General features: G+C 44.3%; 1 protein-coding gene across 2 annotated transcripts; it reads left to right on the top strand.

The window, feature by feature from the left end:
- The first annotated feature begins 1,713 nt into the window (after nucleotides 1-1,713).
- Nucleotides 1,714-25,376, top strand: LOC121878550 (mucin-6-like). 2 transcript variants are annotated; one of them, XM_042384858.1, is made up of 3 exons: nucleotides 1,714-5,341; nucleotides 20,829-21,212; nucleotides 25,231-25,373. In XM_042384858.1, the coding sequence occupies exons 1-3, from the start codon at nucleotides 1,753-1,755 to the stop codon at nucleotides 25,287-25,289; spliced, it is 4,032 nt and encodes a 1,343-aa protein (XP_042240792.1). In that variant the 5' UTR covers nucleotides 1,714-1,752; the 3' UTR covers nucleotides 25,290-25,373. The 2 variants fall into 2 exon arrangements, with proteins under 2 accessions (XP_042240792.1, XP_042240801.1); XM_042384867.1 differs by lacking the exon at nucleotides 20,829-21,212 and having other exon boundaries at nucleotides 25,231-25,376.
- Nucleotides 25,377-25,581: the final 205 nt, after the last annotated feature.

The following is a 25,581-nucleotide window of genomic DNA, read 5'->3' as shown; positions in this document are numbered from 1 at the left end:
GATGGTACAGCTTACAGACGTTCACACATGCACCGGTAGTGTGATGGTACAGCTTACAGACGTTCACACTTTCACCAGTAGTGTGATGGTACAGCTTACAGACGTTCACACATGCACCAGTAGTGTGATGGTACAGCTTACAGACGTTCACACATGCACCAGTAGTGTGATGGTACAGCTTACAGACGTTCACACATGCACCGGTAGTGTGATGGTACAGCTTACAGACGTTCACACATGCACCAGTAGTGTGATGGTACAGCTTACAGACGTTCGGCTACGCACCGGTAGTGTGATGGTACAGCTTACAGACGTTCACACATGCACCAGTAGTGTGATGGTACAGCTTACAGACGTTCACACATGCACCGGTAGTGTGATGGTACAGCTTACAGACGTTCACACATGCACCAGTAGTGTGATGGTAACAGCTTTTTACAGACGTTCACATTACGCAACGGTAGTGTGATGGTACAGCTTACAGACGTTCCTCACACATGCACCCAGTAGTGCATGCAGCAGCTTACAGACGTTCACACATGCACCAGTAGTGTGATGGTACAGCTTACAGACGTTCACACACGCACCAGTAGTGTGATGGTACAGCTTACAGATCGTTCACACATGCACCAGGTAGTGTGATGGTACAGCTTAGAGACGTTCACACTTTCACCAGTGGATGGTACAGCTTACAGACGTTCACTTTCACCAGTAGTGTGATGGTACAGCTTACAGACGTTCACACATGCACCAGTAGTGTGATGGTACAGCTTACAGACGTTCACACTTTCACCAGTAGTGTGATGGTACAGCTTACAGACGTTCACACATGCACCGGTAGTGTGATGGTACAGCTTACAGACGTTCACACATGCACCAGTAGTGTGATGGTACAGCTTACAGACGTTCACACTTTCACCAGTAGTGTGATGGTACAGCTTACAGACGTTCACACTTTCACCAGTAGTGTGATGGTACAGCTTACAGACGTTCACACTTTCACCGGTAGTGTGATGGTACAGCTTACAGACGTTCACACATGCACCGGTAGTGTGGTGGTACAGCTTACAGACGTTCACACTTGCACCAGTTGTCAAGCGTTCACACAGTCAAAGATTACTACAAAATAATATTGATGAATGTTTGGGAATTCTGAGAATAAAGAAGGTGTGTAGTTGTGTGTGAGACATCGACAACCTCATAACCCTCCACCCAGCAGCCATTCAGGAGACACCATGACTCACCGTGATAAGATTTTCTCAGGAGTTTTCCATGACCCTGGCAGACTTACCTAGTACAGTATTAGTCTAGTTCTCGGTTAGTAGTAGTAGTTGCAGTAGTAATGCGTAAAAGTTATAAATCCGATAGGAGAAAGCGAACTGAAAGAGGTGTTAAGAGAGAGTATAAAAATATTGTAGCCTATTTTCCACAAAATTTGACCAAAACCTTACCAATGGACAGAAACAAATTACAGCATTATCCTTTGCCCTTTAAAATGGAGATACAAGGTGGAAATACACAAGTGCGGTGTTTTTATTCAGCAAAAACATTTATGTAAAAAAAGCCGCGTCTGCATCCAGGGGGAACCAGTGAGGTTTTAGATAACTTGCTTAAACCCTTACTCTATCATATCGTAGGATAAAGTTTTAAACAACTTATTAAGATATCTATCTTTCTTTGACATATTAAGATGAGGATTTGGAGTGTAAGTAAAGTAACCCTATTTGTTGTTGCAGAGTGTATGTGGGCGGTATGAGTGTGCCGCGCCTCAAACTTCGTGACGCCCAAGACCCGCTGTCGCTGTCCACCCACCCTGCACGCTCCCCACCACTCACCACGCTCGAGAACTCCCAGCCTGCCATGGCTAACACCACTCCTGCTCGCAGCAACAGACCAACAAAATCACGATCTACAGCACAGTCAATAACAGTAGACCCGGCAGCAACACAACCAACCACGAGGCAACCAGTGACAAGGCAGCTGACGCCTACTCTTCCAGCGCCTACTCATCCGACGTCTTCTCATCCGACACCTACCCATCCAACGTCTTCTCTTCCAGCACCTACTCATCCGACGTCTTCTCATCCGACATCTTCTCATCCAACGCCTACTCATCCGACGTCTACTCTTCCAGCGCCTACTCATCCGACGTCTTCTCATCCGACATCTTCTCATCCGACGCCTACTCATCCGACACCTACTCATCCGACGTCTTCTCATCCAACGCCTACTCATCCGACGCCTACTCATCCGACACCTACTTATCCGACGTCTTCTCATCCAACGCCTACTCATCCAACGCCTACTCATCCGACGTCTTCTCATCCAACGCCTACTCATCCAACGTCTTTTCATCCGACGTCTTCTCATCCAACGCCTACTCCTCCGACGTCTTCTCATCCGACGCTTCCTCACCCAACTCCTCCTCATCTGACATCTAATCATCCGACCTCTACGCATCCGACGATTACTCACCCAGCTCCTCGTCCGACATCTAATCATCTGACCTCTACTCATCCGACGTCTACTCATCCAACTCATCCTCATCCGACACCTAATCATCCGAAGTCTACTTACCTAACCCCTTCTTATCCATCGCCTGCTCACGCAGCGAGTACCCAGTCAACAACAACTCAGCCAGTGACTTCTCAGCTCACAGGATCACATCCCTCTGTGACTGAGAGTGGACGTCGGGAGAGTGAACCCATACCCAAGAAAAGGCGGCTTTTGGAAGCTACAGAGAGTGCAGAAACACATAACATGACAAAGACGGGTAGTCAACAAGAAGACTCAGAAGATATCCTGGCTCGGGTGTGCTCAGCTGTGGGGATCGACTCTGATCTCGTAGAGAGCGTTGTTGATGACCCACCACTTAATCACCAGTCGGAGGTTGTGAGCAGCCCACACGGCGCCCCTTACAGTCTTCAATACTTGCGAGGGGTACGACCGCCCCATCCAGGCATGCCATTTGCCCATAGGCTGAGACGTCCTGAGTTAAGGCTTCACCACGGAATGCACCCCTCCTACCGCCCAGCTCCTGATGACTCCTACGCGGTTGCCGAGGTTCGACATTATTACCACCAGTACACACCCCGCCCTCACGACCCTGCCTACCAAGTCTCTCATCGTGTAGCCATACACCCGGGAGAACCACATCATTACCGTCACTTCCCTCACTACCCAAACAGGTATCATTACGTAGGACCTGTTGGATCTGTGTCCCCACCCATAACTAGACCACCGATTTTGCTTCCAGGGCCACCATCACGACCAACTGGCCACCACGTCCCACTGCCACATGGCTCCCCTAATGGTGTTCACCACCAAGCTGACCTCCGTACTTACCCTCCCCCGGCACTGCATCACTCTCCTCCAGGACCACCTGTCTTACATCATAACCCACGCCTCGTACCACCAGACGGCCGTGCTCCACCTCACGCACTGCCTGATGTACACCACACACGCTCGGGACATACAGAGATTCCGTACAGAATTCCTACTTCTCTTCACGACTCACCCACAGTGCCTTCACCGTCCTCTGAGCAGTCAGCTGGGGTAGTCACAAGTCGACCTTTCACTAGTCAAGTCTCAGTTAGGCCTGACTTACCTGGTCGCTTGAACCAGCGACAACATGCAGGTATACGACAAGTATACATCCCCGCCAATTCTGTCAACGTCCACCATCATGAAGATTCTCTCTACCATCATCATGGCCACGGTCAGTACCGTCATGTACACCCCCAAGGATCAAATGATTCTCGGCCAAACCCTGCGAAGAATGTTGTCTGGCATGAGCCTACATCTCTTCAAGTTCCCATCATACCTTCGCCTGTATCGCCAGAGGATAGACTTGGAACTTCTGCCCCAGTTAGATCCCCCTACCCACCCGAGCAGCTAAAAAGCTATGAGCAAATCTGGGGTGTAAAACGCCTTTCTGGTGGCTTGGGAGAATCCCCCGAGTCTATACAAACGCGTCGGCTTATAGAACCCCCTAAACCTTGTGTAGAACTCATTCCCATAGGGCCATCGGTCGACACAAGAGAGAAAAAATCTGTTGAGTCTTCCAGTAATGTGACACAGAAGCAACACAGTGTGGTATCTGACTCACGTCAACAAAGAATGGAAAAAAACAGTTCACAACACACTCGGCCACATACTGTTTCACCTCGGGAGAAATCCATAATTGGTGATGACCAGCAAGGGCTTTCAGCTTCTGAAGGACAATTTATTCATTGGCAAAATCTTGCAACATCGGTGACAGAGGCAGCATCCCGTCATGATAGTTGTCGTCAACGTCAGTCAACAGGGAATCCAGAATTGCCTTTATCACAAGACTATCCTCCTTCCTTCCGGCGTTGCCTTTCTTTAGATACGTCACCTCATCGTCCATTACCAAGCACCTCCACTGAAGGAGAATCATCTATTTCTGGAACACAGAAAGGAAGAGGACACAGTAGGTCCAAAAGTGATACTTCCGTCACTCCGTCAAAATCATATAATAATAGCGATGAATCCGCTGAAAGGAGCGACGACTTATCTAATACACGTACATGCCCTTCTGATATTAGTGATACAGAGATACAAAGTCCCTCATCCCAGAAAGATAACCAAAGAACTTCTCAAAATCAGTCTAAGACAGACAGTGCAAAGACCGGCGAAAGGCAGACACTTACTCAGGAAGATGATATAACTTTGGAAAAGGCTATTTACTCTGCTGAACAAAGTGGAGATGTTAAGCAGAATACACATCGTGACGGAGGAAGTGAAGGATCATGTCACAGCACAATGTCGGAGAAAGCAGACACTCATTCTGTGGGTCCGGGCCAACTTCACCACCTCCACAGTTCTCGCTATGTTAACCACCACAGACCAGCCTCTGAACCACCCCTACAGCTGGTATCGACAGTCTGTAACGCTGTATCACGACCAGCTTCCTTGCCTGGTGCTAACCAAAATATCCAAAGCGGCTCAACCAATATCAAATGCCAAAATAGCAGGGCGTACTCCATGTCTCAGCATGACAAATATCTAATTCAGACCAAGAGTGACAACGATGAAACCTTCATGGAACGTCTGAAACTGGTGCTGAATGATCTTGTGTCCGTCCCTGAAGCATCCAAGCTACAGCAACTGTCGCAGTCTCCCGAGCAGCTACTGACTTCTGTAGTGAAGAGAGGCGGGGCACATCCCTCCAAGGACCCGAACCCAAAGCAGCGACTGAGAGAAGACTTCAAGACGGTGGTGAAAATGTGTCTGCCAGCATATCTACTGCAGGACTGGGGATGGAACTCCTGCACCCCAGACCAAATACTTGATCAACTCATTAAAGTCACCCACAATGGTATGGTCAAAGTCCTCCATGTTATAGTCAGTCAGTCACCTTACAGTGTTATAGTCAGTCAGTCACATACAGTGTTATAGTCAGTCAGTCACCTACAGTGTCATAGTCAGTCGGTCACCTACAGTGTTATAGTCAGTCAGTCACCTACAGTGATATAATCAGTCAGTCACCTACAGTGTTATAGTCAGTCAGTCACCTACAGTGTTATAGTCAGTCGGTCACCTACAGTGTTATAGTCAGTCGGTCACCCACAATGTTATAGTCAGTCAGTCACCTACAGTGTTAGAGTCAGTCACCACCGCCAGTGTTATAGTCAAATAGTCACCTACAGTGTTATAGCTCAGTCAGTCACCTACAGTGTTATAGTCAGTCGGTCACCTACAGTGTTATAGCTCGGTCGGTCACCCAATGTTATAGTCAGTCAGTCACCTACAGTGTTATAGCCGTCAGTCACCTACAGTAAGAGTAGGGGTCAGTCAGTCACCTACAGTGTTATAGTCAGTCAGTCACCTACAGTGTTATAGTCAGTCAGTCACCCACATATAGTCAGTCAGCCTACAGTGTTATAGTCAGTCGGTCACCTACAGTGCTGCACTGGGGTCAGTCACCTACAGTGTTATAGTCAGTCAGTCACCTACAATGTATAGTCAGTCAGTCACCTACAGTGTTATAGTCAGCCTGGCCCACCTACAGCAAGTTATAGTCAGTCAGTCACCTACAGTAGCTATAGTCAGTCGGTCACCTACAGTGTTATAGTCAGTCGGTCACCTACAGTATTATAGTCAGTCAGTCACCTACAGTGTTATTATAGTCAGTCAGTCACCTACAATGTGTTATAGGCTGTCAGTCACCTACAGGCTATTATAGTCAGTCAGTCACCTACAGTGTTATAGTCAGTCAGTCACCTACAGTGTTATAGTCAGTCAGTCACCTACAGTGTTATAGTCAGCCGCCACCAAGCAGTGTTATAGTCAATCAGTCACCACAGCGCTATAGTCATCAGTCAGTCACCTACAGTGTTATAGCCAGTCAGTCACCTACAGGTTATAGTCAGTCAGTCACCACATGTTATAGTTAGTCCGTCACCTACAGTGTTATAATCAGTCAGTCACCTACAGTGTATTAAATAGTCAGTCACCTACAGTGTTATAGTCAGTCAGTCACCTACAGTATTATAGTCAGTCAGTCACCTACAGTGTTATAGTCAGTCAGCCACCTACAGTGTTATAGTTAGTCAGTCACCTACAATGTTATAGTCAGTCAGTCACCTACCATGTTATAGTCAGTCAGTCACCTACAGTGTTATAGTCAGTCAGTCACCTAAAGTCTTATAGTCAGTCACCTACAGTCTTATAGTCAGTCAGTCATCAAGAGACTTAAAGTCAGTCAGTCACCAACAGAGTTATAGTCAGTCACTCACCTACAGTGTTATAGTCAGTCAGTCACCTACAGTGTTATAGTCAGTCAGTCACCTACAGAACAAAGCTTCAGTCACCCGGCAGCAGTCAGTCACCTGCAGTGTTATTATATCAGTCAACACCTGCAAAAGAGAAGCCAGTCAGTCACCTACAGTGTTATAGGGGTCAGTCAGTCACCTACAGTGTTATAGCCAGTCATTCACCTACATTGTTATAGTCAGTCAGTCACCTACAGTGTTATAGTCAGTCATTCACCTACAGTGTTATAGTCAGTCATTCACCTACAGTGTTATAGTCAGTCAGTTACCTACAGTGTTATAGTCAGTCAGTCACCTACAGTGTTATAGTCAGTCAGTCACCTACAGTGTTATAGTCAGTCAGTTACCTACAGTGTTATAGTCAGTCACCTATAGTGTTATAGTCAGTCAGTCACCTACAGTGTTATATATAGTCAGTCAGTTACCTACAGTGTTATAGTCAGTCAGTCACCTACAGTGTTATAGTCAGTCATTCACCTACAGTGTAATAGTCAGTCCCTACAGTGTTATAGTCAGTCAGACACCTACAGTGTTATAGTCAGTCATTCACCTACAGTGTTATAGTCAGTCACCTACAGTGTTATAGTCAGTCAGTCACCTACAGTGTTATAGTCAGTCACCTACAGTGTTATAGTCACCTACAGTGTTATAGTCAGTCAGTTCCTACACAGTGTTATAGCCAATACCTACAGTGTTATAATCAATCACCTCCTGTTTTATAGTCAATCACCTGCAGTGTTATAGTCAGTCACCTACAGTGCTATAGTCAGTCAGTCACCTACAGTGTTATAGTTAGTCAGTCACCTACAGTGTTATAGTCAGTCAGTCACCTACAGTGTTATAGTCATTTACCTACATTATTATAGTCAGTCAGTCACCTACAGTGTTATAGTCAGTTAGTCACCTATAGTGTTATAGTCAGTCAGTCACCTACAATGTTATAGTCAGTCACCTACAGTGTTATAGTCAGTCAGTTACCTACAGTGTTATAGTCAGTCACCTACAGTGTTATAGTCAGTCAGTTACCTACAGTGAGTCAGTCACCTGCAGTGTTATAGTCAGTCAGTCACCTACAGTTTTATAGTGAGTCACCTAAAGTTTTATAGTCAATCAGTTACCTACAGTGTTATAGTGAGTCACCTGCAGTGTTATAGTCAGTCAGTCACCTACAGTTTTATAGTGAGTCACCTACAGTGTTATAGTCAGTCAGTTACCTACAGTGTTATAGTGAGTCAGTCACCTGTAGTGTTATATTTTGTCAGTCACCTACAGTGATATAAATATAACAATATTGTCTTGTGTACTTTGAAATGCGCCACAATCTACTTATTTGGTAAAACCTGTAAACTAGCCGGCAATTCATGTAGTCATGAACTTTACAGTCGATCGCCTAACAATAATACTCTATCGTCTTATTACTGCAAATTCCTCCTAAACGACACGAAAATATAGAAGAAGAAAACGTTTTATGAGTTGCAGTTCAATGTGTTTATGACGGCCGTCGCTATGCGGCTGTTAAGGTCGGATTTCTGCTGTGATGGGTCTCACCTTACGCAAAATGATAATTATATACATCACCCAATTTAAGTACTAATTAATTCATTCTAAATTACTACTTATAAACACCCTAAGAACTGAGGTTTTCTTAGTTTAACATCTTGGCTGTTGTAAACTTGTCACACATTCCACCTCTTGCAGTAAACGTGGAGCTGCCTGATTTCCAAAATGATAGTTTTGTCAACCTTGTTTCTCTTTTATTTTTTTCTCTTCTTAAGAGTAATTTAATTCTCCTATGTTGGTAAACCATCCTACAGTACTTGGATATCTTGGACCGCACTGGGGAAGATTAGAGATAGGGGAGGGATCCCGATAGTATGTTGTGTCTTGCCTAGAAAAGGGGTTGGTCGTGAATGGCTGTCCAGGGCAATTGCTATAAATTGCCGACTGGAAAAACATTGTGCAAACAATGGTTGGGCATTCATTGATAACTGGCAACGATTCTATGGCAACGACTACCTGTACAGTCGCGACGGAGTACACTTGTCTCGTGAGGGGTAAAGACGTTGTCTGCATCCCTGGAGCGTGAATTTGTCACTCCGAAGGGGGGGTTTCGCCAGTAGAGAGAGGTCGGGGAAAGTGGGAGTCAAAAAACAAGCAGGTCCTGGGAAGCAAAATTAGTTGCTCAGGACAAGGGGTAAAACAGGACCAGGGAAGGGAAGGTTTAAATGTATACTATACAAACAGTAGGAGCGTTAGAAATAAAATAGACTTGCTGAGAGCGGTTGTATGTACCGAGAATGTAGACGTCATAGCAATCACCGAAACTTGGATGAATCTGGCGAGCAAAAATTTTTTATCAGAGAACCACATAGAAGGGTACAACCTTTTTCACAAGGACAGGGAAGGTAGGAAGGGGGGAGGGGTCGCACTCTTCGTCAAGGATACATTAAAATGTTGCATTAATAATTCAATGAAGGGTGAAATAGGAACCGAGTCTGTGTGGGTAGAAATCACAGAAGGAAGAGAAAAACTAATTATGGGAGTGATTTACAGGCCCCCAAGTCTTGGCAAAGAAGCAGCTCAGCCCATATGGCAGGAAATGAGTAGGGCAGCAAAATATAACAACCTATGCATTATGGGGGATTTCAACTTCAGAAATATTGACTGGGACAATATTGTAGGTGACTATGAATCTGAAGACTTCTTAGACGCAGTACAGGACAATTTTTTGAAACAACTAATTACAGAACCTACTAGAGGTGACAATATATTAGACCTAGTATTAACAAATAAAGAAAATATTATCAGAGATATCACAGTAAGGGAAGAACTAGGTAACAGTGATCACAGAGAAATCAGGTTCACCCTAAATTGGGAAACGAAAAACAATGACAATATGGTCAGAGTCCTAACTTTCGGTTGGCGGATTATCAGGGGTTAAGAAGGTACCTAGGTGAGGTCACCTGGGAACAGTCACGTCAGTCCCCAGAAGGAGGGGGTGAGGTCAAAGATGACTCAACAATTGATCATGACTATAATATATTCACTAGTATACTACATAAAGCACAAGAACAAAATATACCATACAGAAAAATTAGGTCAAATAAGAATGAGCCAAGGTGGATGACCAGAAAACTTAAACATGACATAGGAATAAAGAAAGGAATATATAAGAAATTAAAGGGAGGGTAGGAGCAGCTCAGAAATAGGTATAATGAACTATCTAGGAATGTTAAGAAAAATGTAAGGAAAGCAAAGAGAGACTATGAAATCAAAATAGCAAGAGAATCCAAGGCGAATCCCAAGGGATTTTTCCAGGTATATAGGACAAAGGTCAAGGACAAAGTTGGGCCTTTAAAGTCAGGGAGGGGAGAAGTGATAAATGGCAGTGGAGAAATAAGCAAAGCATTGAACAGCTACTTCTTATCAGTTTTCACAGAAGAAACTTGAGATGAAATTCCAGAGGTGGAACTGATATTTAAGGGAAAGGAAGAAGAGAAATTAAAGAATATCACTATCAGAAAAGAGGATGTTCTAAAGAAGATAAATAAACTAAAGAACACAAAATCCCCAGGGCCGGATGAAATTTTCCCTCGAGTCATGAAAGAGTGTAGGGAACAGATTAGCGGACCCCTCGTAAACTTATTTACAAAATCATTAGACACTGGAGTTGTGCCACACTTGTGGAAACAGGCAAATGCAGTACCCATATTCAAAAAGGGAGACAGAGCATCAGCGTCAAATTACCTGCCGATCAGTTTGACGTCAGTAGTGGGGAAATTTCTTGAATCAATTATAGCAGATAACATCCGATCGCATCTAGAGAAAAGCAAATTAATCTATGACTCTCAACATGGGTTTATAAAGGGAAAATCTTGTCTAACAAATCTGCTAACGTTTTTTAGGAAAGTCTTCGAGGTAGTAGATAATGACGAAAATTACGATGTTATATACTTAGACTTTAGCAAAGCATTTGACAGAGTACCGCATCAGAGGCTTCTGAGAAAAATTAAGGCTCATGGTATCGAGGGGAAAGTTTTAAATTGGATAAAATCATGGCTCACCGATAGAACGCAGAGGGTCAGCGTAGATGGTGTTAAATCTGAGTTGGGCCTTGTAACCAGTGGGGTTCCCCAGGGGTCAGTACTAGGCCCACTCTTGTTCATAATCTACATAAACGATCTAGATACTGGGATCAGCAGTGACATAAGCAAGCTTGCGGATGACACCAAAATAGGGCGGCAAATTAATTCAGGGCAGGATGCAAATGCATTACAGGAGGATCTAAATAAACTGCAGGGGTGGTCTGAAATATAGCAAATGAAATTCAACACCAGCAGGTTGCAGCGTACTTAATATTGGAAGAACAAATACTTATAATGTATACAGTCTTAACAACATCAACCTAGAGAAGTCGACTTGTGAAAGAGACCTAGAGGTACTTGTAAGCCCGGACCTACGGCCTAGAAAACAGTGCGTTAATGTTCGAAATAAAGCAAACAGAGTATTGGGTATTATATCTAGAAGTGTAAGTAACAAGAGTGCAGAGGTCTTATTGCAACTACATCTTGCGCTAGTCAGGCCGCACCTCGATTATGCGGTTCAGTTCTGGTGCCCCTATTATAGAATGGATATAAATTCACTAGAGTCGGTGCAGCTAAGAATGACAAAAATGATTCCGGGACTTAGAAACCTTCCATATCAGGATAGGTTAAAGAAACTTAACTTGCATTCCCTAGAAAGACGAAGAGTGCGGGGAGATATGATATAAGTATTTAATTGGGTGAAAGGAATCAAAAAAGGGGATATAGATAAAGTTCTAATAATATCCGAGAAGGATGGGACTCGGAGCAACGGATTCAAGTTGGATAAGTTTAGGTTTAGGAGGGAGATAGGAAGAAACTGGTTCACAAATAGGGTGGTGGATGAGTGGAACAAGCTTAGCAACTTTGTAGTAAGTGCGGGAACTCTGGAAAGTTTCAATAGGAGGCTAGATAGATAGATAGAGTGGTAGTAACTCTCGACAGGAGCTGCCATGTACAGGCCAACCGGCCTATTGCAGACTCCATATTTTCTTATGTTATGTTCTTATATATTGCATATACCCTTGTATATATGAGCAGTGAGGGGCGGTGGCAATGCAGCAGTTGGGCAGTTAGGGGTGGTGGCAGGGCAGGAGTTGGGCAGTTAGGGGTGGTGGCAGGGCAGGAGTTGGGCAGTGGTGGCAGGGGTGGTGGCAGGCAGGGTTGGGCAGGTGGGGGTGGCAGGGCAGGAGTTGGGTAGTTAGGGACGGTGGCAGGGCAGGAGCTAGGCAGTTATGATGGCAGGCAGGGGATGGGCAGTTAGCGGTGCTAGCAGGGCAGGAGTTGGGCAGTTAGGGGTGATGGCAGGGCAGGAATTGGGTAGTTAGAGGTGGTGCCAGGGTTGGAGCAAGGTGGTGGCGAGGCAGTTGCAGGGTGGCAGGGCAGGAGTTGGGGTTAGTGTGGTGGTTAGGGGTGAAGGTGGGGCAGGAGTTGGGCAGTTAGCATTGGTGGCAGGGCAGGAGTTGGGTAGTTAGGGTGGTGACAGGGCAGGAGTTGGGCAGTTAGAGTGTGCTGGCAGGGGCAGGAGTTGGGCAGGTAGAGTGGGAGCACGGCAGGACTTGGGCAGTTATGGGTGGTGGCAGGGCAGGAGATAAGCAGTTAGGGGTGAAGGCAGGTCAGGAGTTGGGCAGTTAGGGGTTGTGGCAAGGCAGGAGTTGGGCAGTTAGGGGTGGTGCAAGGCAGGAGATGGGCAGTTAGGGTGGTGGCAGGGCCGGCGTTGGGCAGTTAGGGGTGGTGGCAAGGCAGGAGATGGGCAGTTAGGGTGGTGGCAGGGCCGGCGTTGGGCAGTTAGGGGTGGTGGCAGTGCAGCAGTTCGGCAGTTAGCAGGGCAGGGCAGGAGTTGGGCAGTTAGGGGTGGTAGGCAGGGGCAGGAAGTTGGGAGTTAGGGGTAGGGCAGGAGTTGTTAGGGTGGTGCAGGGTTGGGGCAGGGCAGGAGTTGGGCAGTTGGGTGGTGCAGGGCAGGAGTTGGGTAGTTAAGGGTTGGTGGCAATGCAGGAGCTGGGAGTTAGAGGTGGTAGCAGTTGGCTAGGCAGTGGTGGCAGAGCAGGAGTTGGGTAGTTAGGGGTGGTGGCAGGGCAGGGTAGTTAGGGGGTGGAGGTGGCAGGAGTTGGGCAGTTAGCAGGGCAGGAGTTGTGGCAGGTGGTGCAGTTAGGAGCTTGGGTAGTTAGGGTGGTGGCAGGCAGGAGTTGGGCAGTTAGGGGTGATGGCAGGGAAGGAGTTGGGCAGTTAGGGGTTGGTGCAGGGCAGGAGTTGGGTGTTAGGGGTGGTGGCAGGCAGGAGTTGGGCAGTTAGGGGTGGGGGCAGCTGTTGGGCGTTAGAGGTGGTAGCAGGCAGGATTTGGGCAGTTAGCAGGTAGGGCAGGAGTTGGGTGTTAGGGGTGATGGCAGGGCAGGAGTTGGGAAGGGGTGATGGCAGGGCAGTTGAGGGTGGTGGCAGGGGCAGGAGAGTTAGGGGTGATGGCAGGCAGGAGGGGAGTAGTTGGTGGCAGGGCAGAGGGGAAGTGAGGTGGTGGCAGGGCAGGAGTTGGGCAGTTAGGGGTGATGGCAGGCAGGAGTTGGGCAGTTAGGTGGCGCAGGGCAGGACGGGGCAGTTGGGCAGCAGGGTGGTGGCAGGCAGGAGTTGGGCAGGGTGGTGGCAGGGCAGGAGTTGGACAGTTAGGGGTGGTGGCAGGGCAGGAGCTGGCAGGGCAGTTGGGTTAGGTGGTGGCAGGGCCGGAAATGGGTAGTTAGGGATGGTGGCAGGGCAGGGAGTTAAGGGGTGTGGGGCAATTGGGCAGTTAGGGGTGGTGGCAGGGCAGGAGTTGGGTAGTTAAGGGTGGTGGCAGGCAGAAGCAGGAGTTGGGTAGCAAAGGGGGTGGCAGGGCAGGAGTTGGGTAGTTAAGGGTGGTGGCAGGAGGAGCAGGGGTGGTGGCAGGCAGGAGCTGTAGATAAGGGTGTTGGCAGGGCACAAGTTGGTAGTTAAGGTGGCAGGGCCGGAAATGGGTAGTTAGGGGATGGTGGCAGGGCAGGAGTTGGTAGTTAAGGTGATGGCAGGGCCGGAATTGGGCAGTTAGGGGTGGTGGCAGGGCAGGAGTAGTTAAGGGTACAGTTAGGGAGTGGGCACAGACTGGAGTTAGGGGTGGCAGCAGAAGCTGGGTAGGTAGGGGTGGTAGCAGGAGGAGTTGGGCAGTTGGTGGCAGGGCAGGAGTGGTAGTTAGGGGTGGTGGCAGGGCAGGAGCAGTATTAGGGGTGGTGGCAGCAGAAGTTGGCAGTTAGGGTGGTAGGGTGGACAGTTAGGTAGCAGGCAGGAGTTGGTAGTTAGGGATGGTGGCAGGGCAGGAATTGGGTAGTTAGGGGTGGTGGCAGGGAGAGTTGGGCAGTTAGGGGTGGTGGCAGGGCAGGATTAGTTATGGTAGGGCAGGCAGGAGTTGGGCAGATAGAGGTGGGGAGGGCAGGAGATGGGGGGTAGGGTGGTGACAGGGCAGAAGCTGGTTAGGGGTGGTGGCAGGGCAGGAGTTGGGTAGTTAGGTGGTGGCAGGACATGAGTTGGGCAGGTAGGGCTGGTGGCAGGGGCAGAAGTTGGGTAAAGGAGGTGGCAGGACAGAAGTTGGGCAGTTAGGGATGATGGCAGGGCATGAATTGGGCAGTTAGGGGTGGTGGCAGGGGCAGGAGTTGGGTAGGTATGGCGGTGGCAGGACATGAGTTGGGTAGTTGCGGTGGTGGCCAGCCAGGAATTGGGTTAGATGAGGTGGCAGGGCTGGAGTTGGGTGTTAAGGGTGGTAGCAGGGCAGGAATTGGGCAGTTAGGGTGGTGGCGCGCCAAGTTCGGTCGGTAGGGGTGGTGGCAGGACATGAGTTGGGCAGGTAGGGCTGGTGGCAGGCAGAAGCTGGGTAGTTAGGGAGGTGGCAGGACAGAAGTTGGGCAGTTAGGGATGATGACATGGCATGAATTGGGCAGTTAGTGGGGCAGGGCAGGAATGGAGTGGTGGCAGGAGGTGGTGGCAAGGGCAGGAGTTGGATAGTTAGGGGTGGTGGCAGGGCAGGAGTTGGATAGTTAGGGGTGGTGGCAGGGCAGGAGTTGGATAGTTAGGGGTGGTGGCAGGGCAGAAGTTGGATAGTTAGGGGTGGGGGGACGGGTCAAGAATTATTTTTTTTAATTTTGCCACTTACAGCGGCTAGTTTATTGTGCACCTCATACTCATCCTGTGAGCGGTAGCGCAAAAGGATTACAGAAAATGGTTTACAAAGGTCAGGGTAATTAACCCCGTGGTCAGGATATTATGGCACTGAATGTTACACAGTATTTCGAATACATTCTTTGTTTAGTTCTATACACAAAAGGTAACTTATTCACAACTGCCGAGTACAATATTCAACCATATTGTGTATTTGGTTGTATACATGATGATGATGATGATGATGATAGTGAAGTAAAGTGGCAAATGACTTTGCCCTGGGAGAGGAGAGGAGAGAGAAGTAAAGCATAGAAACGGGAAGTAAAGTAGTAGAGGGTGATAGCAGGTGGGCTGTCCACCTAGATGAGTCGAGTTGATATGTTGGGGTGGTGGCCACACGCAGCCAACGCCCGCCGGCTCTAGGGAGACAGGTGGAGGTGGTGGGGGGAAGCTAAGCTAGCTAGGTATTCATTAGTGTAATGTGTGTTCATTTCTGTTTGTTAAATGGTAGTGTTTGTTCACATATATGTGTAAAGTGGGTCTTGTTCTTCTCTGTTAGCATGGAGGCTCTTGGGCCACCAGCTGTGTGTTTTAGTTACTTCTTTTAACTGGGAGAATAATGGATCCTCCAACTTTTCAAGTTTGCTCCAGATTCTCTGGGCTTGGCTGTGTGTACGTGTGTTCAGTGGATCGATATTGTATAATTCGTGAAGTTCTTGTATTTTGATGGTGTATGGGGGCAGTTGCTTTGATGCTCTACGGATAGCTTTGTTTTGTACTGCTTGAAGTTTAAGTTGGCTGTTTTTGTTGATCGTGCTGTGTTGGTATTGGTGGATACTGCAGGTGGGGGCTGACAAAAGCTTTGAAAAGATGTAGTTGAATTTTGGAGTCCATTTTGCTAAATCTTCGTAGTTTCGTGAGTTGTGATTGGGTAAGCGTTTTGCGTTGTGTTATGTGTTTTGCTATGCCTGTTCTTGCTATTGTGAGTCCCAGAATTTTGCCTTCGTTGGAGTATTGTATAGGTACGTTGTTGACTGTGATTGGTGCAGGGTTTATTTTGGCAATGTGTTTGATCTTTAGTTTCTGTGTATTGGTTTGTATTTTCCACTTTTTTTTTTCATATTCGTTGAATTGCTCGATGGCGTGGGCTGTTTTTCATCCCATCATCTGTTTGCCCTTGCCTGGATGTCGGATGATTTGGGTGACGTCATCAGCATAAGCTATGCATTCTCCGTGTGTAGGAGGTGGCATGTCCGCCGTGTATATTGTTTAGACTGTAGAGTGTTGGCGAGAGGTTACGTCCCTGTGGTACTCCGCTGTATAACTTGATGCTTGGGCCTATGTGGTTACCAATGATAACTTTGGCCTCTCTATTGTCAAGGAAGTTACAAAGAAAAGAAGTAAAGTTGTTGGGAAGTTCTTGGGTGGTAATTTTGTATTTGAGTCCTGAGTGCCAGACCTTGTCGAACGCGTTTACTACGTCCCTCAATTTGATATTTGAGTGGGGGATTTACCTTGTTTTGGTATAACTCTGATGCTTGCTGTTTTAAATTTCCTTGGGAAGTAACCAGAGGCAAGTGCTGCATTAAAAAAAATTTTCTGAGTTGGAGTATCATGTTGATTGGTAGATGCTGGAGTATGGGTTTGTTTGTTTTACTGATGCCCGGGTCCTTGTTCTTGAAACTGTTTATTGTTTTGTGTATTTCCTCTGCGGTGATTGGTTTGATCAGTGTGGAAAAATCGTCAAGAGTGTTTATGTCTATGCTGGGACTTGGTTGCCAGATGTGGGTTGTGTGTGTCATGTGATTGGTTACTGGTCGCTCTGTGTTCATACAGAATTTCAGGTTGTCTTCCTGGCTTATTTAAAAAAAATGCTCCAGTATTTCCTGAATTCAGGTTCTTGTATTTGGGTTCAGTTAATTTGATTTGGTTGCTGTTTAGAATGTAATTTGATTCGTTGCTGAAGATTCCCATTAGGTGTTTAATTTTCCGCCAGAATGCTTTCGGGTTGTGGAAAATTGCTTCTGTGTCTGCTATTAATTTCTCCCAGTTATTTACGTATGCTTCTTTGGACATGTTTCTTAGTTGTTCGTGTCTGGTGTAAAATTGTCTTCTGTATTTTGGAGTCCACCCTTTTACTGTGATTAATTTGAATAAATTACTGAATTGTGTCTGTAGAATTCTTGATTGATGTGAATATTGAGGGTGTGGTAATGTACGGTGAGTGGTCGTGGGTATGTGGTGTCAGGGAGGGAAGAAGTGATAAATGGCAGTGAAGAAATAAGCAAAGCATTGAACAGCTACTTCTTAGCAGTTTTCACAGAAGAAATTTGAGATGAAATTCCAGAGGTGGAACTGATATTTAAGGGAAAGGAAGAAGATAAATTAAAGAATATCACTATCAGAAAAGAGAATGTTCTTAAGAAGATAAATAAACTAAAGAAGACAAAATCCCCAGGGCCGGATGAAATTTTCCCTCGAGTCTTGAAAGAGTGTAGGGAACAGATTAGCGGACCCCTCGTAAATTTATTTACAAAATCATTAGACACTGGAGTTGTGCCAGACTTGTGGAAACAGGCAAATGTAGTACCCATATTCAAAAAGGGAGACAGAGCATCAGCGTCAAATTACCGGTCGATCAGTTTGACGTCAGTAGTGGGGAAATTTCTTGAATCAATTATAGCAGATAAAGCACTGGTCGCATCTAGAGAAAAGCAAATTAATCTACGACTCTCTCAACATGGGTTTACAAAGCGAAAATCTTGTCTAACAAATCTGCTAACGTTTTTAGGAAAGTCTTCGAGGTAGTAGATAATGACGGTACTACGATGTTATTTACTTAGACTTTAGCAAAGCATTTGACAGAGTACCGCGATCAGAGGCTTCTGAGAAAATTAAGGCTCATGGTATCGAGGGGAAAGTTTTAAATTGGATAAATAATGGCTCACCGATAGAACGCAGAGGGTCAGCGTAGGAGGTGTTAAATCTGAGTGGGGCCGTGTAACCAGTGGGGTTCCCCAGGGGTCAGTACTAGGCCCACTCTTGTTCATAATCTACATAAACGATCTAGATACTGGGATCAGCAGTGACATAAGCAAGTTTGCTGATGACACCAAAATAGGGCGGCAAATTAATTCAGGGCAGGATGCAAATCCATTACAGGAGGATCTAAATAAACTGCAGGGGTGGTCTGAAAAATAGCAAATGAAATTCAACACCAGCAAGTGCAGCGTACTTAATATTGGAAGAACAAATACTTATAATGTATACAGCCTTAACAACATCAACCTAGAGAAGTCAACTTGTGAAAGAGACCTATGGGTACTTGTAAGCCCGGACCTACGGCCTAGAAAACAGTGCGTTAATGTTCGAAATAAGGCAAACAGAGTATTGGGTTTTATATCTAGAAGTGTAAGTAACAAGAGTGCAGAGGTCTTATTGCAACTATATCTTGCGCTAGTCAGGCCGCACCTCGATTATGCGTTCAGTTCTGGTGCCCCTATTATAGAATAGATATAAATTCACTAGAGTCGGTGCAGCGAAGAATGACAAAAATGATTCCGGGACATAGAAACTTTCCATATCAGGATAGGCTAAAGAATCTTAACTTGCATTCCCTAGAAAGACGAAGAGTGCAGGGAGATATGATAGAAGTATTTAAGTGGGTGAAAGGAATCAATAAAGGGGATATAGATAAAGTTCTTATAATATCCGAGCAGGATAGGAGTCGGAGCAACGGATTCAAGTTGGATAAGTTTAGGTTTAGGAGGGAGATAGGAAGAAACTGGTTCACAAATAGGGTGCTGGACGAGTGGAACAAGCTTAGCAACTTTGTAGTAAGTGCGGAAACTCTGGAAAGTTTCAAAAGGAGGCTAGATAGATTCATGGATGATAGAGAGTGGTAGTAACTCTCGACAGGAGCTGCCATGCACAGGCCAACCGGCCTATTGCAGACTCCTTATTTTCTTATGTTCTTATGTTCTTTGCTTGGCTCACGTTTTCGTACCATATCTCTAGTGTGTTGTCTATTTAGGAAGTGCGTTTGTTGTTTAGTTGGGTGATTTGGTGATTGCTTAACTCCTTTTGGAATTCCTCCCAGTTGGACCGGCTGTAGCTGTATCTCATCCTGGCAGGGATCTGTATTGGCGACGTGGAGAGTGTGGCTACGATAGGGAGATGGTCACTGGTGGTTATTGGGCCGGGTTCCATTTGCAGGTTAAGATGGTGATGCTGGTTTGTTAGTACTATGTCTGGATGTCTGATTTGACCTGCTCTGATGTATGTGGGGAATTCCGGGCCAAGGTGTACTTTATTGCATTGCCGTGGCTCAGTAATGTGTTTAAAATCTTGCCTACGGCGTTGTTATCCTGGTGCCCCAAGACGCGGTGTCGTGCATTTACATCACCCAGAAAATATGCTGGTATATTTCTTCTCAGCAGTTTGAGCATGTCTGCTAGTGGGAATATGGGTCTTCTCGGAGGGAGGTAACAGGTGCCGATTAAATAGGTCCTGTTGGGCAGTTAATTTCGATAGCCTTAAAGTTTTCTTGAAATGAGTCGTGTATCTTGTGTTGTATGTTTCGTTTGATGGCTATGGCAATTCCATCATGTTGTGTGTCATGACTGTTTTTTTGGTAGACTGTGTAGTTAAATTTTTTTTTTCTGAGTTTTTCTTACCATGCGAATTTATGAGGATAATATCTGGCTCTATGTTACGGTATGTGCTATATAGTTCGCTTGCTCTCTGTGGGATCCATGCTAAGACATTGAGTTGGATTATTTTAACTGATATAGTTACAAAGTGCAAAAAAGTGGATACAATCTTAATATGTCGGTTATCTTGCCATTAGAAATGAAGTGTTGTGCCATTTCACACACAGTGTGCTTGGACCTGTCCCTAACAGGTTCTATCTTCACAGTTGGGTAGTTAGGGGTGGTGGCAGGACAGGAGTTGGGTAAGTAGGGGTGGTGGCAGGACGCCGTGTATATTAAAGGGTCTAGAATATTATATTCACTTCTACAGTACAAAAAAAACTGTGATACACAAAACTAATTCTTGTTTATTTATGTACACCTCTCAAGAAGCATAAAAATTATAATTGTTAGTTCGTATATTATTCTTCGTTGTACTGTATAGTGTTATTTGTAAACTGCACACGCACACATTCACCTGGAGAACCGTTGACACACATTATCAGTTTAAAATACATTTTAGCGAACAAATGTAAAGAAACATAAACAGCACAACTCTGTTAGGATTGAAGTGCAAACCTCTGATATGTATGTATCAAGGAGTCTTAAATTATTTGAAGTCAAAATTTTAATACTGTAAAAATACTTTGAAAAGGCGTTTGTTCCCAGCCTACGGTGGAGATACCGCGCTCGTTATTTGCTCCCGAAACTTAACAAAACCTAACCAAGCGTAACCAGAATATAAGGAATAGGCAGGCGATTATATCCCCAAGTTTGTCATAAAGTTGGGCTGCCAATTATTCACAAATATGAAATTTTCACTGTTGGACTGTCCAGTGATGGGTGGTCAATAAAGGGCATGGTGCATTCACGGTCGGGTGTACATAACGAGCGCGGTATCGATAAATCGAGTAAGAGAGTAGCCTTTGGAAGTGGGTGATCAGCAATGTTAATCCCTGATAATTACTTATTAGGCTACATGTAAAATCACAAGTAGATTCGTTGATATACATTTATGGTCAATATAAACATCATCAGTTTTTGTACTGCAGAACAAACGATATAAAAGGTAGTAGAAAAATCTAATCAGGGTCTGACTCTGACAGGTGGGGACGGTGTCACTGAGAGTGCGAGGTCCGCTCCTCACAGTCCACCCACTCAAGACGAAACCCTAGAGGATGACGTGTTCTGCCCCTCCACCTGTGATACTCCAAGTCCACACTTCCCGGGGCCCCAAGGCCTCGTGTCTCATGGTGCTACTGCACGTGTCATGCAACCCTATGCTTACACCCCTGCCTTGCGGCACCATATTCCTATGACATATGCACAGGCACCACACAGTGTTTTGCACAGTATTCTTCCGGATGCCACAGGATACCCACGCCCTGTGGTTACTCACGTGCGCACAAGTGGTCCAGAACACTCTAAACCCACCGAAACGGAGGATTCTCACCAGCCTGCACCTCACCGCCCCCCTACAAAGTGGCCTGGTTAGTGGCGTCCACTCACCTTCATCCTAGTTTATTAATGCAATGCAACGTTCATTTTCGTATTCTATATGACTGCTTTATATCTTTATATATATATATATATATGTATATATATATATATATATATATATATATATATATATATATATATATATATATGTATATATGTGTGTGTGTGTGTGCAAGTAAATCACTGTAGGTGAGCGTGATCCAGGTATATGCTGATAACCACAAGGAAAGAAAACACGAAGTTCCTAAGCGCTGTGTAATCTACATCTTCAGGGTGAGTACAGACTAAGGAGAAATACATAATATATATATATATATATATATATATATATATATATATATATATATATATATATATATATATATATATATATATATATATATATATATATACAGAGGAGGAATCCAGTCTCATTAAACATACCGAATCCGTCAACATGAATTTGAGTAATGGTATGTACAAACTGGATAATTTCGTTTACAAAGAGAAAATCTTGTCTAACAAATCTGCTGACTTTTTTAGGAAAGTTCTCGAGGTAGTAGATAATGACGAAAATTATGATGTTATTTACTTAGACTTTAGCAAAGCATTTGACAGAGTACCGCATCAGAGGCTTCTTGAGAAAAATTAAGGCTCATGGTATCGAGGGAAAGTTTTAAATTGATAAAATCATGGCTCACTGATAGAACGCAGAGGGTCAGCGTAGATGGTGTCAAATCTGAGTAACTGTGTAACCAGTGGGTTCCCAGGGTCAGTACTAGGCCCACTCTTGTTCATAATCTATATAAACGATCTAGATATTGGGATCAGCAGTGACATAAGCAAGTTTGCGGATGACACCAAAATAGGGCACCAAATTACAGGGCAGGATGCAAATGCATTACAGGAGGATCTAAATAAACTGCAGGGTGGTCTGAAAAATGGCAAATGAAATTCAACACCAGCAAGTGCAGCGTACTTATTAAAGAACAAATACTGACATTGTATACAGCCTTAACAACATCAACCTAGAGAAGTCGACTTGTGAAAGAGACCTAGGATACTTTGAAGCCCGGACCTACGGCCTAGAAAACAGTGCGTTAATGTTCGAAATAAGGCAAACAGAGTATTGGGTTTTATCTAGAAGTGTAAGTAATAAGAGTGCAGAGGTCTTATTGCAACTATATCTTGTGCTATTTCAGACCGCACCTCGATTATGCGGTTCAGTTCTGGTGCCCTTATTATAGAATGGATATCAATTCACTAGAGTCGGCAGCGAAGAATGACGAAAATGATTCCGGGACTTAGAAACCTTCCATATCAGGATAGGTTAAAGAAACTTAACTTGCATTCCCTAGAAAGACGAAGAGTGCGGGGAGATATGATAGAAGTATCTAAGTGGGTGAAAGGAATCAATAAAGGGGATATAGATAAAGTTCTTATAATATCCGAGCAGGATAGGACTTGGAGCAACGGATTCAAGTTGGATAAGTTTAGGTTTAGGAGGGAGATAGAAAGAAACTGGTTCACAAATAGGGTGGTGGACGAGTGGAACAAGCTTAGCAACTTTGTAGTAAGTCCTTATTTTCTTATGTTCTTATGTAATTAAGAAGATTTGTAACCAGGTGAGAAGGTTGGGTCATCTTACCCTCTGACCTGACTACCGACTGCTGCGTTGCTTTTTGAAGATTAGTAGGGTCATTACCTAATACCTGACCATTGTGGACTTGATGTCACCCTCCTTTGTGTATATATATATATATATATATATATATATATATATATATATATATATATATATATATATATATATATATAAAAAAAAAACACCAAAAAACCAACCCCACAAAAAAAAACAAACAAAAAAAAAAAAAAATATATATATATATATATATATATATATATATATATATATATATATATATATATATATATATATATATATATATATATATATATATATATATATATATATATATATATATATATATATATATATATATATATATATATTTCATGTAGATCCACAATGAAAAAGTGGATAAGACAAGGGAAACGATGGAGCACCTTAGCTTTCGTCTTTGTTGATGACATTTTCAGAGGCAACTCAAATACAAGGACAGAGAGAGGCTTAAGTACACAGGGTGACCTTACTAAACATGAGGTTAGGTCATAAACATAAGAAGAACATAAGAAAATAAGGAGTCTGCAATAGGCCGGTTGTCCTGTGGATGGCAGCTCCTGTCGAGAGTTACTACCACTCTCTATCATCCATGAATCTATCTACTCCTTTTTGAAACTTTCCAGAGTTCCAGCACTTACTAAAAATTTGCTAAGATTGTTCCACCTGTCCACCACCCTATTTGTGAACCAGTTTCTTCCTATCTCCCTCCTAAACCTATAACATATGACATCCACTACTCCGCACACTAACACCACCACACACGGAGATGAGCTTATAAGAAAGTGCGACGTAACTAGTCATGTTAAGTCAGGTAAAAAATATGTCACCCACTAATCATCTATCCTACATCTACCTCAAATGATTTCAAAGCATTTTTAACCTTGACAAATAAATTTGTGTAACATATTATCAGTTTTGTGCTGACCATCACTAAGGTTTAAATAATTAATTTCTCTAATCAAACTTGATTCAACCAAGAAGTCTTTCTGTAACACATGATGATTTATACACTTCTAAACTGTTTTCCCAATCTATGGGATGATTATTGTCCCTTATATGAACGAAAAGTGCACCGCTTCCAGATGCCGTTCTAATATTGTACAACACAAGTATTCAGAACATAAGAACATAGAAATAGACTACGCTTGAGCCTGTATGTGGCCATACTGGGCAGTCCTTTTACACCCTATTGCTCATATAAGCATCCAACCTATGTTTGAAGCTATTCAGCGTATTCGAGTTAATGATGATATTTGGTAACCTGTTCCATTCATCCACTATGTTTCCAAACCAGTGTTTACCTATTTCACGCCAAAATCTAAATTTGTCTAATTTAAAACCATTGTTGAGTTCGCTCTGGTTGATAGTTTGAGTACCTTTGTACTGTCCCTTTGTTTAGTCCTGACTTCCACCTTACACCTCTATCAGGTCGCCCTCGCTCTACGTCTCTCAGTGCAAATTAAGATATTTTAACCTGTCTCTATACTCAAGGTTCCTAATGCCCGGGATTAGTCTTGTCATTCTCTCATTCTTTCCAGCACAAGTACATTATTAGAACGGCATCTGACAGCAGTGCACTTTTCGTTCATATTAGGGACAATAATCATCTCATAGATTGGGAAAACAGTTTAGAAGTGTATAAATATATACACTGTATATATGTGTGTGTGTGTGTGTGTGTGTGTGTAGAGCCAGATATTAAGAATTTATGTTGTTGTTTTTGCGAAACCTTTGAATTTAGGTTACTTTCCCTGTTTGTCAAACCATCAGTGCCAAAAACTTTTGCCAACTTTTAAATATTTTGTAATGCACTGTTGAACATGTTCTGGTATGATATGATATGAAGAAAGACTAGCTTGTGCATTCATTAGAAAGCGTAGAGTTAGGGAGATATGATAAGGTGTTCAGTGGTAAGAGGGATTAACAAGGGTAAAATGGAAGATGTTCTGTGTAATAACTAACTAAAACACATATTTGTAAAATAAATATTCAAAAGGATATAGGCAAGCACTGGTTTTGTGTAGAGTTGTGTGAATATGGAACATACTGAGTGCTATAGTAGTCGGGGACGCTAGGGAGCTTCAAGACGAGTTGAATAGGCACATGGAAGTGCTGAGATGAATGTGAAAGGGATCTTGCCTGTATGGGCCAGTCGGCCTCCTGCAGTATCCCACTTCATGTTCTTATGTAAAAATTTTGCTAACCATCCTTAATGAATAACGTAAAATAGTCACCTACATACATTTCTAAATTTGTAAACCGTGCGCAACTTTTCCTCCCGACTTTACATGAAATCATCTTGATCAATTTTAGAAAGTTGATGACTGTGTGTTTTATCTACGCAGATAATGAGAGTGTTGTAAGGTCGCCGGACGTTGTTCCCGCCACCACTCCTGCCACTTGACTACACGTTCTGTAAGGTAAGACCCACGCCCTACTATCCTCACTTATCTAGCACCATCCTCACTTATCTAACACCATCCTCACTTATCTAACACCATCCTCACTTATCTAACACCATCCTCACTTATCTAGCACCATCCCTCCTTATCTTACACCATCCTCACTTATCCTCACCATCCTCACATATCTAACATCATCCTCCTTATCTAACACTCTTCCTTATCTAACATCATCCTCCTTATCCTTATCCTCATATCAACACTACCTCACTTATCTAACACCATCACTCCTTA

This window comes from Homarus americanus, unplaced genomic scaffold, assembly GCF_018991925.1.
Source record: "Homarus americanus isolate GMGI-L3 unplaced genomic scaffold, GMGI_Hamer_2.0 scaffold55024, whole genome shotgun sequence".
Classification (NCBI taxonomy): domain Eukaryota; kingdom Metazoa; phylum Arthropoda; class Malacostraca; order Decapoda; family Nephropidae; genus Homarus; species Homarus americanus.
Note: the sequence above shows the minus strand (reverse complement) of the source record. Positions and strands in the feature narration are given on the sequence as shown.

What these genes read in the sequence shown, in the direction of transcription:
- LOC121878550 (XM_042384858.1), top strand. Translation starts at nt 1,753, where the DNA reads ATGAGTGTGCCGCGCCTCAAACTTCGTGACGCCCAAGACCCGCTGTCG. An exon ending in CATTAAAGTCACCCACAATG is followed by an intron (nt 5,342 to 20,828) that starts GTATGGTCAAAG and finishes TGACTCTGACAG; the next exon opens with GTGGGGACGGTGTCACTGAG. An exon ending in CCCCCCTACAAAGTGGCCTG is followed by an intron (nt 21,213 to 25,230) that starts GTTAGTGGCGTC and finishes TTATCTACGCAG; the next exon opens with ATAATGAGAGTGTTGTAAGG.